Source organism: Polypterus senegalus, chromosome 9 (genome assembly GCF_016835505.1).
Source record: "Polypterus senegalus isolate Bchr_013 chromosome 9, ASM1683550v1, whole genome shotgun sequence".
Lineage (NCBI taxonomy): Eukaryota > Metazoa > Chordata > Cladistia > Polypteriformes > Polypteridae > Polypterus > Polypterus senegalus.
The window spans coordinates 176,041,361-176,057,204 of NC_053162.1; the positions used below are offsets into that span (position 1 = coordinate 176,041,361).

The following is a 15,844-nucleotide window of genomic DNA, read 5'->3' on the forward strand; positions in this document are numbered from 1 at the left end:
GGCCTTTGTCCCAAACATTGTGGAGGGCAGCATGTCATTTTCAAACCACGCTTAACTCAGACCAGGAACGCAGATAGCAGCTGAAGCCTATCCTAGCATACAGAGGGGCACAAACCAGTAATGAACAGCAGACAGGGCGCCAGTCCAACACACACCTACACTGGGACCAGTTTAGGGTCACCAATTCACCTAACCTGCAAGCCTTTGGACAGTGAAACCCATGTAGAAATGGGGAGAACCTGCAAAGTCCACACAGGTAGGACTCTGGACGCAAACCCTTGTCTCTTTACTGCCAGGCAGCAGCTCTGCCACTGTGGAAACAACGCCAATGAATCTGATAGCTTTACTTAACAGCGCCAATCACAGATATATAGTATATTTCCATTAATCACTTAACCTTAGGGTAACTATCCCTCCATCCATCCATTATCCAACCCGCTAGAGCCTAACTACAGGGTCATGGGGTCTGCTAGAGCCAATCCCAGCCAACACAGGGTGCAAGGCAGGAAACAAACCTCGGGTAGGGCGCCAGCCCACCGCAGCAGGGTAACTAAAGACAAAGAAACAAAGAAACAAAACAAAAAAAAAACCTGAAATTATTGTATGCAGACGAGGGTCTTCTGAAAGTCCTGAATCCATTGGTTCATCCAGCCATCCATTCATTCAGGGTCACAGGGAAGCTGAAGCCTGTCCACTTCACAAATCTGTTATCACCATGTAGTTATTGTTACAATATAAATTAAAAAATATCTTTCTGGAGCCATCATGAGATGATTCTTTTGGGGTCAAAGAATGGTTCTGCTCTGACATCGCTCTTCAGAACCACTTTGTCACGTTGGTTTATAGCAGCGCCTGCCACGGCCCGTCATCTTATACTATCCATCCATCCATCATCCAACCCGTTATGTCCTAACTACAGGGTCACGGGGGTCTGCTGAAGCCAGCCCACCGCAGTCTTCTTATACGAAATATCATTAAATATCAACCGTAATCTCTTTATTCTAATAATTTCCAAATCCCTTTGTGGCGCTTCCAAGACGCAGCGCCGCACCCAGTCTTTTGAAACGACATGGCCCGGTGGGAGTGAACATGTTCTGGGATGAACAACCACCGATCTTTTCACCAGGTCTGGGGAAGGGAAGGAAAGTCTCCCAACCCCTGCACTAATTAAAGTGCTAATAAAATAATAAACGATAATAACCTCCTATAAAATAATAAAAACCAATAAAAGTGGGCTCGAAAGTTGTGATCGGCATGTGGAGATAGTGGAAAAAACGGATTTGATGGCATCCGCTAACCAGAAACCTTAAAAAAAAAAACAATCGATCATTGCGTTGTAGAGCACCCGGTGCCGGTCGAAGCCCCTCTGGAGCCCCGGGTGGTGGGTTTTGATAGTTAGACAGGGGAGCGCGCGCCCCAAGGTGCCCATATACATTTTATAAACGGCGCCCCTCTGTTTCCAGAGAGCGCACTCAGCGTTATTAATACTTCGAGGATGGGAGTGAGTGGGGGTCCCTCTCTTTGTCCCTTAAGTTACAGAAACGTTGCGTAATCTGACCGGCACCTCTAAATGCTTTTGAAAACACAAAATTACCTTAAGGGTGCGCTAGAACTTCGGAAATTTCACCGAGACATTAAGGCAGGCACATTCATTGAAACGGTGCCAGTTTGGACCCTCAAGGGACCTGTGCCCACACTCTTCAAAATCCTGGTTCTTTAATGGCGTTTTATTAAGTTGGGTGGTTCCTTTTTGAACCTTTGCTTGACAATGCATCATTTCATTCTGGGATGGGTTCTTTGCGTAATGAAGTTTGGTTCTTTGTGATTTGGAAATCTTCATAATAGCAAGAAGAAAAAATCTTTAATATTTTATAGGCTACCTTGAAGGACACAAACAGATTACGCAAACCCGCACGTAGCCTTTGTTATTGCATGCAGAGAAAGTCCTTTTAAAACCAGGAGCCATTGGTATTTCACAAATCTCACACCATCTAGTCATTATATGGAGCCTGGTATGGACTTAAATAACTAAAGGTTCTTTGTGGAACCTTCATTTGGATGGTTCTTTTGGGAATCGAAAATGGTTCCCCCCTGGCACCTTCATTTTCAAGAGTGGACAAATAAAGTGGTTCTTCAGATCGATGCCATTGGAGAACCGTTTTTGTTTCCCAAAAGAAAACACCCTTTATTTTAAACCACATAAACAGCCATGAACAGATGATAACTGATTTGTGAAAGAACCGATTTTAAAAGGGTTAGGCTTAAAGTTATAACAGAGGCTATAAAAGTTCAGGTTTTCTTGATCTTCCAGTATCCAAAGGTAGCCTACTAATAAATTAAATATATCGGTTTATCCACATACTTTTTGATGGCAAAAAGCACATTTCCTATGCAAAGCCTATGGTTCAAATGTACGAGGAACCACACAACCCAATAACGTGCCATTAATTAACCGTCTTTTGTACGAGTGAATATGAGGATAGAGGACTTCAGCGTGATCACAAAATCCCCATTGACGGGTGAACTGTCTGGTTTACAGATTTTTCAGTTTTGCTATAACACATTTAACAGTGAATTATGTGCACCGACTGTTTAATTTTTTTTCTGGAGATGAAGCATCATTCAGTTTATATCCATCATGTTGTAATTCTTATCATCTTTGCACCGTCACGCTCCAGCTCCACGCGTCCTCCTCTTAGGTAATTCGCAGATTACTGAATGTCTCGAAGACTTCGTCGACTAAGAAACTACATTTCCCAGACGCCTAGCGGCTCCGGGCGGAAGAGGTGTGTCACAGCGGCTCATATAAAAACGCTGCAGCAGCGCTTCTCTGCTGATTACTGCTGGAATAACAGGCAAGCTGGCTGGCAGGCTACCTTCGTTGCCAGGGATGGGAGCGGGGCTAGGGGAATGAAGGACGCTCCGGGATTTAAACATGAAGCATCCGAGGAGGCGAGTGTCAGTCGGGGGGGCAGACATGCCGGTGCGCAAGAATGTGCGGCTTAGAACAGTGTGTGTGCCAGACGAGCGACCGAAGAAGGCACTTTACAAGCACAAAGTTGACCTGCTTGCCTTTGGATGCTGCAGCAAACAAGAACCGTAAAATGCTTTAACTTGATGGCCTGGGTAACTCCTGCACGGAACGAGACTTTCGTTTTTTTTAATTTCATTTATTTATTTATGTTATCCCTGCGCTGAAATCCTAGCTGTTGACAATTTTCAGTGGTCCAGTTCATTTGAAATGCACGGCACGAGTGTTTTTTTTATTTTATTTTTTTATCATTATGATATATTTAGCAGCTGCCTCACTTCCTCATAAAACAACATTTTAAGGACAGCTTCAGTATTTCTGCAGCGAGTAACGTTAAGTCCGGTGCGCGTTGATCGGGATGCATTGGTGATGATCAGGGTTAACTATTTCTTTGCACCTTTTTCCCCCGACGAAGTCGTCTACCTCCTTTTTGAAAGACTTTGTTCATATTTAATTATTTCATTATTTATTTTGGCGACTTTTCTTTTCTAAACAAGGACACCTAACGGTATTCGCTTCCCCTTTTCTATGCATCTTCTTCCACAGGCACATCAGGTATAGCTTTGTCATTTTGACTTTGTGCTCACAGTGCGCTGATGTGTGTAACCTATAGATCTTTGTATTGCTATTTTTTTCGCTTTACGTGTTAATTAATTTTTGTGGGTTGGAGGAAACACACGGCTGCCGAGCTCTTTAGCCAGCGGCACGGCTATTACATAATTAAAAGGCGTTTTAGTACATTGATGATAACGCATTTATCGGCCGGCAGGAAACCTCAGCTTAAAAACACAGGCACACACACACACACACACACACACACACACAGTCACAGTCACAATATCCTCTTCCTCTCCGGCTGCAGACAAAAAAAGAGCACAACTTTCGGTTTGTCAGAGGGCTGCTTTTCTTCTTGAGATGACTCTTTCAAAAACTGGTGCAAAAAAAAGGAAATAACGGCTTTTGATCTCCCATGCGCAGATTGACGTTTTGTGAGTTTCGCTACCTCGTTTTCCTTTTTTTTTCTTCTTGCACGTTCCTGTCAATGAAACGCAAGTTGATTTTTTTTTTGGATGCGATAATTGATAGCTTTGCAATGCAGTGACACATTGCAATGAAGAAAGCGACATTTTTTTGGCGCTTCTGAAGAACAAAACAAAACAAGAAAAAAAGAGTGGACCTTTCAACTCCACCCGTCTAGTCTACCATGTGCTAAAGATATTCAAAAGAAAAAGTGGTCGAGCACTTTAGAAGCAGCTACTGAAAAAACACACCGCCAAGAGGCTTCTTTTTTGTGTTATAGGTACAGGAAAATACAAAGTGGAAACAATAAGGTCGCGATCAGGGACGACACTTCCTAGTAGATCAGAGGACACCTACAGTGCTGGCCAAGGTCGCGCTGGAAAAGGTAACGCAGGCTTCTGCCAACTTAAAGCCGTCTTGAGTTACACAGACCACCCCACCCCCCGCCTCCCCACCCCAGGCACACGGGAAAATTAAAAAAAAAAAACGGGGACACGCATGTTCTTGTATTTGTTCTTGCAAAGGAGTTGCACTGTGGATGTTGACGCGTCGAGAGGCTTAAAAGTGCGGATGTTGGAACTCAGAAACAACAAACATCTAACAGGAACGCTCCGTATGTGTTCTTTGCACACGAGGACTTCTTAAAAACTTAATTTGAGACAAGCGGCAAGCGCAAAGCACCCTGAGAAGATCACTGTGAATATGCTGTGCAATGTGGTAATGTTTCCATGCGTCACTCTGTCTTCACAAACAGGAGCCCCACGCTGATCGTCGTGCTCTTCTTCCATGCCATGGGCTGCATTCAGAGCATCAGCTGCAAGCCGAAGACCTTCCGCGAGAGCCTCGTCGTTCTAGAAGTGAACGCCTCCATCGATTCAAACCCCACCAGCATCGACGAATCCTCCTCCGTAGTCCTTCGTTACCGGACCCCGCACTTTCGGGCGTCTGCTCGGGTGCAGGTCTCCTCGCTGGCCAGGAAAGAGACGTGGATCGTGGGCTGGATCCAGGCGTGCAACCACATGGAGTTCTTCAACCAGTACGGCTCTAAAGGAATGTGAGTACAGGCGGACAATGACGGGCGAATGGGCAGATGTCAAGAGAATGTGAGTAGAAGTTAGAGCAGATCACGATGGCCTGTCCTTAAGGAAGAGAAAGGTATATCTGAACTGAAGAAGAGACCCCCAAAATTACATTGTGAGTGCCAGCAGGTGTGCTGCAATGGGGGGCAAATTAGCACAGAATATGTGGAAGGTTGAGAACAGACCATTACTAAAGTAAGGATGAGGGGCACCTGTCTATAAGGTTTGGGGGGTGGAATTAGAAATGAAGAGGAGACCACTGAAATTAGAATGGGAGTACTGGTATGCATGTTGCAATGGTGTGCAAAATAGCACAGAATAGGAATGAGGGTGTTAAGGGTAGAACATTATGAGGGGCAAAGTAGAGCAGAAGAATACAACAGATTGTATACACTGTCCACAATCTCCCCCCGAAACGTGGTGAATAATGGCGTAAAGTAACAGCTGAGGTCAAGACTGTGAGTAGAAGTAGGGAAGCAGGAACAGATCACTGCACCCTGAGAAACAGTCATTGCCAAAGGAAGGATGCAGGGGCAAATAAGAGCAGAAAAACAGAACAGATCACCACACCCTGTCTAAAAGGAAGGGGGGCAGCATTAGTACTGAAGAGGAGACCACTGAAATTAGAATGGGAGTACTGGCTGCAATGGTGGGTAAAATAGCATAAAACATGACTAAGTTTAAGAAGAGACTATTGCTAAAAGAAAGGATGAGGGGCACATTAGAGCAGAAAAACAGAACAGATCACCACGCCCTGTCTTAAAGGAAGTGGGGGGCAGCATTAGAACTGAAGAAGAGACCACTGAAATTAGAATGGGAGTACTGGCTGCAATGGTGTGCAAGATAGCATAAAACATGAGTAGCGTTGAGAACATCCCGAAAGAAAGGATGATGGGCACATTACCACATCAGAACAGATATCTACCCCCCAAAATATGAACAGAAGTGAATATGATGTAAAACACTAGGCCAATTAGCTCATGGTAGCCCCCCTAAGAATGTGAGTAGAGATTTTAAAACAGATAACTACTTCCAGTAAAGATGATGGGCAAATTAAAAGAGATGAACAGACACTGACACCAAAACCCATCCCCAAAATGTGAGTACTGGCATGGGTGGCACAATGGTGGGCAAATTAGCAATGAATATGTGTACGGTTGAGAAGAGGTCATTACCCATGGAAGGATGAAGGGGCAAGTTAGAGCAGAAGAAGAGAACAGATCACAACGCCCAGTCTATGAGGATGACGGGGGGCATTAGAACTGAAGAGGAGAGACCACTCAAATTAGAATACGAGTACCGGCTGCAATGGTGGGCAAATTAGCACTGAACATGAGTAAAGGTGAGAACAGATCATTAGAATTGGAGTACTGGCTATAATGTTGGGCAAAATAGCATAAAATATGAGTAAGGTTGAGAAGAGACCATCATTAAAGTAAGGATGAGGAGCAAATTAGAGCAGAAGAACAGAACAGATCACAACGCCCTGCCTATAAGGAAGACGGGGGCAGCAGAACTGAGGGAGAGACCACTCAGATTGGAATTGGAGTACTGGCTACAATGGTGGGCAAATCAGAATAAGATATGAGAAAGTGTGAGAACAGATCAACAGTAAAGTAAGGATGGAGGACAAATTAGAACATAAAAACAGAACGGATCGCTACCCCCAAATCCCTCAATAATATGACCAGTGGTGTATATGGAGTAAAATACCAAGGCAAACTAGCACCGGTGAGCCCACCCTAAGAATGTGAGTAGGGATTACAGATTTCAGATGACTACTTCAAGTAAAGGTGATGGACAAATTAAAACAGAAGAACAGACCCTGAAAACACAACCCATCCTAGTAATGCGAGTCTTGGCATGGGTGGCGCAATGGTGGGCAAAATAGTGAAGATTATGTGTGAGATTGAGAACCAAAGGAAGGACGAAGGGGCAAATTAGAACAGAAGAAATATTCTAATCACTACACCCTGGCTATGATGAAGACGGGGGCATTAGAACTGAAGAGGAGAGACCACTCAAATTAGAATACGAGTACCGGCTGCAATGGTGGGCAAATTAGCACTGAACATGAGTAAGGGTGAGAACAGATCGTTACCGTCCCCCTGTCCCTTACGTATATCGAAGATGATGAGCAAATTACAACAGCAGAGCAGAACAGAGCACTACTCTGTCCATAAACACCCCCCCCCAAGAAAATTGTGAATTATGGTGTAAAATAACAGCACAAGTCAATCCCCCTCAAGAATGTGAGAATGCCAGTCGAAGTTAGAACAGACGAGACAACTAAAATTAGAATGTGAGTGCTGGCAGGTGAGGGCAATGGTGGGCAAACTAGCACAGAATATGAGTTAGGGTGCTAAGGGTTAGTAGTTCATTACCAAAACATTATGGGGGGGCAAAGTAGAGTGGAAGAATAGAACAGACCCCCCCAAAAAAAGAAAATAGTGCATAATGGCATAAAGTAACAGCTCAGGTCAAACCCCCTGCACCCTGTCTATAAGGAAGAGGGGGACATTAGAACTGAAGAGGCCACTAACATTACAACACAAGTGCTGACTGCAAGGGGGGGGGGCAAATTAACACACAGAATATAAGTAAAGGTGAAAATAGATCAAAGTAAGGATAGGGGGGTGTATTAGAGCAGAAGAACAGAACAGAGCACTAATACCCCCCAAAATATGACTAGTAGTGAATATGGTGTGAAGTAACTTGCAAATCAGCACATTTCCAATCCCCTAATAATGTGAGTAGAGATTACAGATTATAGAACAGATGATTACTTTGAGTAGAGGTGATGGGGCAAATTAAAAAAGAAGAACGGACCCTGACACCAAAACAAAGCCACCCTCGAAATGCGAGTCCCGCGGTGTGTGCAGCAGTGATGGAAAAAATGAGCACAGATTATATGAGTAAGGATTAGAAGAGATCGTTAGCCCCAGACCCATGAGGGGCAAATTAGAGCAAAACAATAGAATGGATCTACAAGGAAGAGGAGGAAATTAGATCTGAAGAAGAGACCACCCAAATTAGAATGGGAGTACTGGCTGCAATGGTGGGCAAAATAGCATAAAACCTAAGTGAGGTTGAGAACAGACAATTACTGAGGTAAGGATGAGGGGCACATTAGAGCAGAAGGTCACTACGCCCTGTCTACGAGGAAGAGGGGGACAGGAGAACTGAGGAAGAGACCACTCACATTAGAATGGGAGTACAGGCCGGTGTGCGGTAATGGTGGGCAAATTAGCACAGAATATGAGTAAAGTTGAGAACAGATCATTACTGACCCCCTTTCCCCTAAAGAAAGGATGAGGGGCAAGAATGGATTAGATCATTATCCTGTCCATAATCCCCCCAAAGAGTGAAGCATGATGGTGTAAAATAACAATACAGGTCAATCCCCCTCAAGAATATAACAGAATGTGATTAGAAGTTAGAACAGATAACTACACTCTGTTTATAAGGAAGAGGGGCAAATTAGAACTGAAGAAGAGACCACCCAAATTACAGTAGAATGCAAGTACTGGCAGCAATGGTGGGCAAAACAGCATAGAATATGAGTGAGGATTAGAACAGGACATTAAAAAGTAAGGATGGAGGGCAAATGAGGAAGAGGAGGACAAGAGAACTGAGAAAGAGACCACTCAGATTAGAATGGGAGTACTGGTTACACAAGGTATGAGAACGTGTGAGAACAGGTCATTACTAAAGTAAGGATGGGATCCTGAAATCCCCCAATAATATGACCAGTGGTGAATGTGGCATACAATACAATGCAATTTAGCACCGGTGAGCCCACCCTAAGGATGCGAGTAGAGATTTCAGATTTCAGACAACTACTTCAAGTAAAGGTGATGGACAAATTAAAAGAGTAGAACATACCCTGAAAACACAACCCCTCCCAGAAATGTGAGTACTGGCATGGGTGGCGCAGTGGTGGGCAAAATAGTGCAGAATATGTTTAAGGATTATACCGGTCATTACCAAAGGAAGGACGACGGGCAAATTAGAGCAGAAGAACAGAACAGATGACTAGCCTGCCCATAAACCCCTGCCACCCCTGGCCCCCCCCCAGGGTCAATCCCTCTCAAAAATGTGAGAATGTGAGTAGAGGTAAGGAACAGTTCAGTACACCCTGTCTATGGGGGGGAGACATTGAAACTGAAGAGACCACTAAAATTAGAATGGGAGTGCTGGCATTTGCAGTGGGCAGAATTTAGAACAGGATGTGAGTGAAGGTGAGAACAGATTATTGCTGCCCCCCCCCCTTCCCCAAGAATGGCAGAACATAACAGATTACTACCCAGCCCACAACCCCCCTGGTGAAGAGGAGACCACTAAAATTAGAATGCAAGTACTACCACAATAATGGGCAAAATAGCACAGACTATGAGCAAGAATTAGAAAAGACCACCACTAGAGTAAGGATGAGGGGCAAACAGAGCTGAGAAACAGAATTGATCACAACCCTGAAAATCCCCCCAAAAACGTTAGCAGTAATGAATATGAGATCAAATAACAGCACAGGTCAGCAACACCAAACCCCAAGAACCCCAATTTACAGATACACAAAAAACCTTTCATTGGAGATGATGGGGGCAAATTAAAAAGAGGAATTCAAAACACTCCATCTCTTAAATGTGAGTACAGGCGGGCAGGCAGGGGTCTACCCTCTCACCCCCAAAGAATGTCAGAATGTGAGTATAGAAGTCCGAACAGATCGCTGGCCCTGCCGATAAAGAAGAGAAACAAATTCAAACTGAAGAGGAGGCCACTAAAATTAGAATGTGCAGTGCTGGCATGTCTGTGGCGCAATGACGGGCAAAGTGGCACAGAATATGATTAAGGGTGAGAAGAGCGCATTACCAAATCCCCCCAAAAGTGCGCTGAATGTGGCGGAAAATAACAGGCAAATTAGCACAGGTCAGTCCTCCCAAGAATGTGAGTAGAGATTACAGATTTTGTAGGTCATTACCGCCCCCCTGTCCCCAAAGTAAAGATGAGGGGCTAAAGAAGAATAGAACAGACTACCACCCTCAATCCAACCCCAAAATATGAACAGTGGTAAATATGGAGTAAAAATAGCACAGGTCGCCCCGAGAATACGGGTAGAGATTATTGATTGCCCAGTAAAGGCGATGGGCAAATTTAAAAAAAGGACATACCCTGACAACACAGTCTATCGCTGAAATGTGAGCTCTGCCTGGTATGGAGGCGCCGATTCGCGCTGATCCTACACGATAAACCCCGAAAACACAAAAAGTGAGGGAGATGGACAAACCCGAATCGATCAGGCCAGCGGCTTGTGGCGAAGCAGGCAGGGTTCGCGAGCCGCCTTCTCCACCCAGCCGTACTAAAAACAGCGGGCATAGGGGTCGAGTCAGGAGGGCAGCATCAGGCAATTTCGCTGTAAACAGTCCGTCACCAGTGATTTGTGGGGGGCTATTTGATAAAGGTGTGCGGTTTGACATCTCAATCCCCAAGCGATTCTCCTTCCAGATGTCAGAACAGACCGCAGTTACGGAAGTGAGGCCGCTGCTCTTAACGGCATTGACTACTTACTGGCTGACTGCCTTTCTGGTAAGGCGGGTCGCAGCTGTGCGAGAAGAAGGATAAAGAAGAATACACGTAGGTCTACAGGTGGTCCAGATGCGCCTTTGGACCCGCAATGGCCTTGCTAAAGTGGTATGGTGCGAGTTTTTATGGGCGGAGTTTAACCTTCGGCTGTGTGCGCGCCTAAACAACGGCTGGCATTTTATTGGCTCCTCATTGCTTGCTGACAAAGACGCGTTGTATTCTGTGAGGTTTTCTTCGCAAATTAAATCTGTTCTTTGGACTTTGAAAAGATTTCGAATATGATGAAAAAACAGACATCTTTAATGTCTAGTGGGCGAACAGGACACAACAAATTAAGAAAACCTGAGCTGAGCCTGCGTGACTGTGTGCGGCGAGAGTCCTTTTAATATTTGGAACCCTGAGATTTCACAGATCTGTCAGCATTTGTTCATGGAAGCTGATTAAGATCCAAGCAAATTAAGCTTCTCTCTGGAGTCTTTATGCAGTTGGTTCTTTTTGAACCAAAAATTGCTCCCCAATAGAATCGCTTTAAAGAATGCACTTCAGCGCCTTTATTTTAAAGATGAGCGGGTTAACATGATGGATGGATATTCACGTTTAAAATTTAACACCAAGCATGAAGTGCGTCATCTTTTGCGGAGCTGAAAGTTTGCGAAAGCATGCATGTAACGTGATTGTAACGAGATTCACAAACTAAATATAAGGCATAAATAAAGAAATAAACCAAGAGTGCTTTAGACGGATGCAGGAGCAACTTATCTTTTGAAAATTTATACGACATGCGATACAAACGAGGCCGCCTGTTAAATCTGCCATACGAGAAATGGACGGGAACGTTCGCATCGTTTAAGAGAGGTTCCTATATAGTGCCTTCATTGTCGGTGTAGTCACATCATGCACATCAGATTACACCACCGAACCACATGTGCAGCGACGGAGGGTCCTTGAAACAGTTCATCACGAAGGTGATAAGCGACAAAATGCGAAAAAACGACGTCTCAATGGACACTGCAAAGAGGAACGCGAAACGAACCGTTAGGTAGACGTGTGCATATCGGCGGCATCGAATAGCTACTCTGAAACTGACCGATGTGTTTATACTATAGTGCCTTTCAAATCTAACTGTCCATAATATAGTGCCTTTCAATCTAACTGTCCATAATATAGTGCCTTTCATGTCTGTCTTTCTATCCATCTGTCCATAATATGACGCGTATCTATCTATCTATCTATCTGTAGTGGCTTCCATGTCTGTTGGTCTATCATATAGTGCCTTTCACATCAAACTGTCCATACCATAGTTTTTCAAGTCTTGTCTGTCTGTCTATATATCTGTCCATAATAGAATGCCTTTCATACCTAATTAATATTTGAAAATAATATACCTTTTATATCTATCTGTCCATCTGTAATATAACATCTTTCACACCTGTCTTCTGTCTACAGTATATTTATATAATATAGTGCCTTTTATATCTTTCTATTTACCTATCAAATAATCCCTTTCATATTGGTCTGTCTATCCATGTTTTTTTATCTACCCATCTATAATATAGTGCCCCTTATATCTGTCCATCTCTTTATCTATAATATATTGCTTTTCATATCTATCTATTCTACAGTGTCTTTTGTGTTTACCCATAACATAGTGCCTTTCTATCTATCTATCTATCTATCTATCTCACATCTATCTATCTATCTATCTATCTATCTATCTATCATATAGTGCCTTTCACATATCTATCTATCATATAGTGATCATCTATCTTTATAGTGCCTTCACTCTATCTATCACCTATCTATCTACTCACATAAATCTGATTATCTATCTATCTATCTATCTATCTATCTATCATATAGTGCCTTTCACATATCTATCTATCTATCTATTTTATAGTACCTTTCTATCCACCTATCTATACTTAAATGATCCAAGTTGTTTTCTTATCCGCCCTGCACTGTGTGAGTCCTGGCCAATGCAGTGACCCTCGCATGGTGACACAACATGTCAGTTTTATCCTTCATTTTGTGTCACACCGTTATCAGTATCCCTCATACCCCATTTGTATGAGCAGTTATGGAGGAATATGTCAGACAACGTTAAACAAATAATACAAATAAGTAAATGTGAATTGTGAAATGTGACAATACATGAGTAACAATGCAGTGATATGTGAGCATGAATTCACGTTTTCATCATGTATTTATTTAAGTATATCTTTATATGTGTATTTCAACGACACTGCATGCAACACAAAATGAAAACTGTCACGAGCACCCGTCAAAGTTGAGAGGGCGGGTTCTAGTCAGTGCTGTGTTTTGATTGGTGAATGATCCCAGTCCAGCTGTCCACATGCAAACGTGCCACAGGATTCACAAAGCAAGTAAAGCACCAGCTCACAGTTACGATGGGTGCGTCTCTTTGGTGAACTCGAGTGCAAGAAAAAATGTCACTCGTCACGTGCGTGAGCATCACATCTTGGATATCACATTCCCCGGATATACATTCCCGGATATAACCCCGACCTAAATGCTATTGAGACACATGAAGGCCACTCACCCACCAATGATGTTTCTCTTCTTCTGCCGCACTGTTCTCCTTGCCGGTGTCCCCCTCAGCTTCATAACTCATAGATCAGGCACCATCAATTTACTTTGTTACTTCCATCACTCTAGATATAAAGACAAAGTATAGAAATTTAAAAGCAATGTAGAAATAATTTAAATAAAATACCACTAGTAGAAGATAATCCAATAGACAATATAAATAGATGAGAAAGTTGGGATGAATCTACTGGAGTCTTAGAAAGCTCACTGAAGATTAGCAGCAATGTCAACAGAGGACGTTGTCCTGGACGGCTTTTGGATTCACCGCTCAGACTGATGCCTGAATTGTGGTCTCTGACGTTCATGTGGGATGGTCCGACATATCTGTCTCTGTCGATGCTCTCTGGTCTCTCGCACAGGCCATTATGTATGTCAAAAAAAATCACGCAGGGTTCTGAACATCATGGTATTACAGTTGGCTCCCCTGCTGATGGATGGCTCTGCCTAAAAGCTTTGCTCCTCGTACTTTATCTGTGCACTCTGTCGCTGTCTCCATTTGTTTCACCATTAAGTTGTAAATTATTTGATCATTTGAAACTAAGAGTTCCATACATTAAGAATAAACAATGTACAGATCGAGTGAGATACACAAAGAAGAGGGAATGCCCAAATGTATTTGGGTCATCAGTTATTGTAACAAGAAAGAAAGTTAGTCAGCTAAATTACCTTCAAGAGTCCTTCATACTTCATGACGGTCCATTTAAACAAAGAGGCGACATTAAGGCAGACTGCTGTAGTTCTAAAATTATCATTTTTATCTTTCCACGACACAAAGTCAGCTGTGTGTGGTGTATGACGTCACCAGGTCAGGGGTATAAAAGTGAACATCATGCACTCCTTGGTTTGTCCAAATCTGTGGATACAACTAAGGCTAGATGAAGACAACCCCCCCACCACACACAAACACACACACACATACACACACACAGACCCCTGGGTGACTTAGCTCATCAGTTCATCATAAAAGCACCCAAGCGCTGCACACTCCAAAATGCCATCCCCACTATCCCACACCCCGCCACGCTATGGACGTAAGGGGCACCGTTCATGTAAGCCAAGTGGTATGGGCACCAAACCTTTATGCCCACCTTCCCACATCCACGCTGTGGACACCGAGGAAGTCTGCCCCCTGCCCACCCACAATTAAGGCTCCATACGGGTTTCGACTGGCACTGCAGGAAGGCAAGAGAGCAAGCATATGGAAAGCAACCCATCTGTGCCCACCCGCTATGTCAGTATATGTTTTTTTTCTTCTGTGAAGGGGTGACCAATCAGGTAATGAGATGTTGTAATGAGCAGGGCCCAATCAGGGACATGCCACATAATAAGCACAAACCAATCAGAATGCAATGTAGCTCTTATTTCCAAAAATCTTTGTTTTCACCCACCTGTACTGAAACACTGTGCCATCATTTTAAGATGTTTGCAGCTCTGGAGACCATCTTCAGAAATATTTGTTTGTCTCCAAAATGCAGACAGATCTGCGTTCTTAAACGGTAACTAGTGATGAGTGAGCATGCTCGGCCGAAGATGTGTTCAGCTGAAGCATCGCTATACTCGGAGCATGGCGCTACTCGAACGAGCACCACATGTGCTCGTGCGCCATGCTTGAGTCTCCGCCCCACACGTTTCGCGGGTTAAAGACAGCCAATCAAGGGGCAGGTAGGCACTGCCCTCACTGTAATGCCAGTAGTCATGTCAGGTGCTGGCATTACAGTGATTGGCTGGCCGGAACACGTCATCGGGTGCTATATAGAGCGTCAGCTCACCTGCAGGCACTCCCATATCATGTTTTAGAGCGTCATTTTTCCTGTAAAATTGATTTTTTTGGGGGTTTTGGGCGTGTTTTTGTCAGTCTGTAAAAGTGGCGTACAACTCGGACAAACTGGTTCCCAGCAGTGACTTGGGAGACCAAGATGCATCCATACATTGTCCCCATGCTGTTCCCAGTCCATTTGGGTGGTGTTTCTGTCACTTTCTGACCTTTTCCAATGGACCAGGAACCCTCCCCTCTTCAGAGCAGGGGGTGCCTGGTTGTCTCCCATTGACTTACATTATACTCGGGTGCTCGGTAGAGCACACGAACATCGCAATGTGATCGGACCGAACACCCGAACACTTTGGTGCTCGCTCATCACTAACGATAACGTATTAGTGTGGACAGGGCCCAAAAGCAATAGAAAGGAACAAGCTGTGCATCAGAACGAAATAAGAGGACCATCATGGAGGCAACTGAACGGAGTCGATAGGTTTGATTACATTTGGTGGGCCAACGTGGATGTCCTAAATGTTCTAAATCTCTCTATTATTAAAAAAAAAATCTTGGGAGGGAGACTAAGGGGACGAGACGTGATCTTCTCGGATGACAATTTGAAGTCCCACGAGAGACACTTTAACGTCACGCGAGACAAGGCAGTGAGCCATCATTTAAAGCAAGTTCAGGGACATCTAACCTAGCAGTTGTTGGACTGCTTTTGGCAGACACGCTTCATGTGCTCCCAGCTCCTAAAACGACGACATGCAGAAT

At 44.0% G+C, this 15,844-nt stretch overlaps 1 protein-coding gene across 2 annotated transcripts in view; it reads left to right on the top strand.

Annotated features, from left to right (window-relative positions):
• The window catches only part of fam78ab (family with sequence similarity 78 member Ab), a 37,548-nt gene that overhangs the window by 6,085 nt on the left and 15,619 nt on the right, over positions 1-15,844 (top strand). The window contains exon 2 of one of the 2 annotated variants that reach the window (XM_039764389.1): positions 4,806-5,105. In XM_039764389.1, coding sequence (XP_039620323.1) covers positions 4,806-5,105 — 300 coding nt within the window. Of the gene's footprint in view, positions 1-2,850; positions 5,106-15,844 lie in introns of those variants that run through there. The other variant, XM_039764388.1, reaches the window with a different exon arrangement.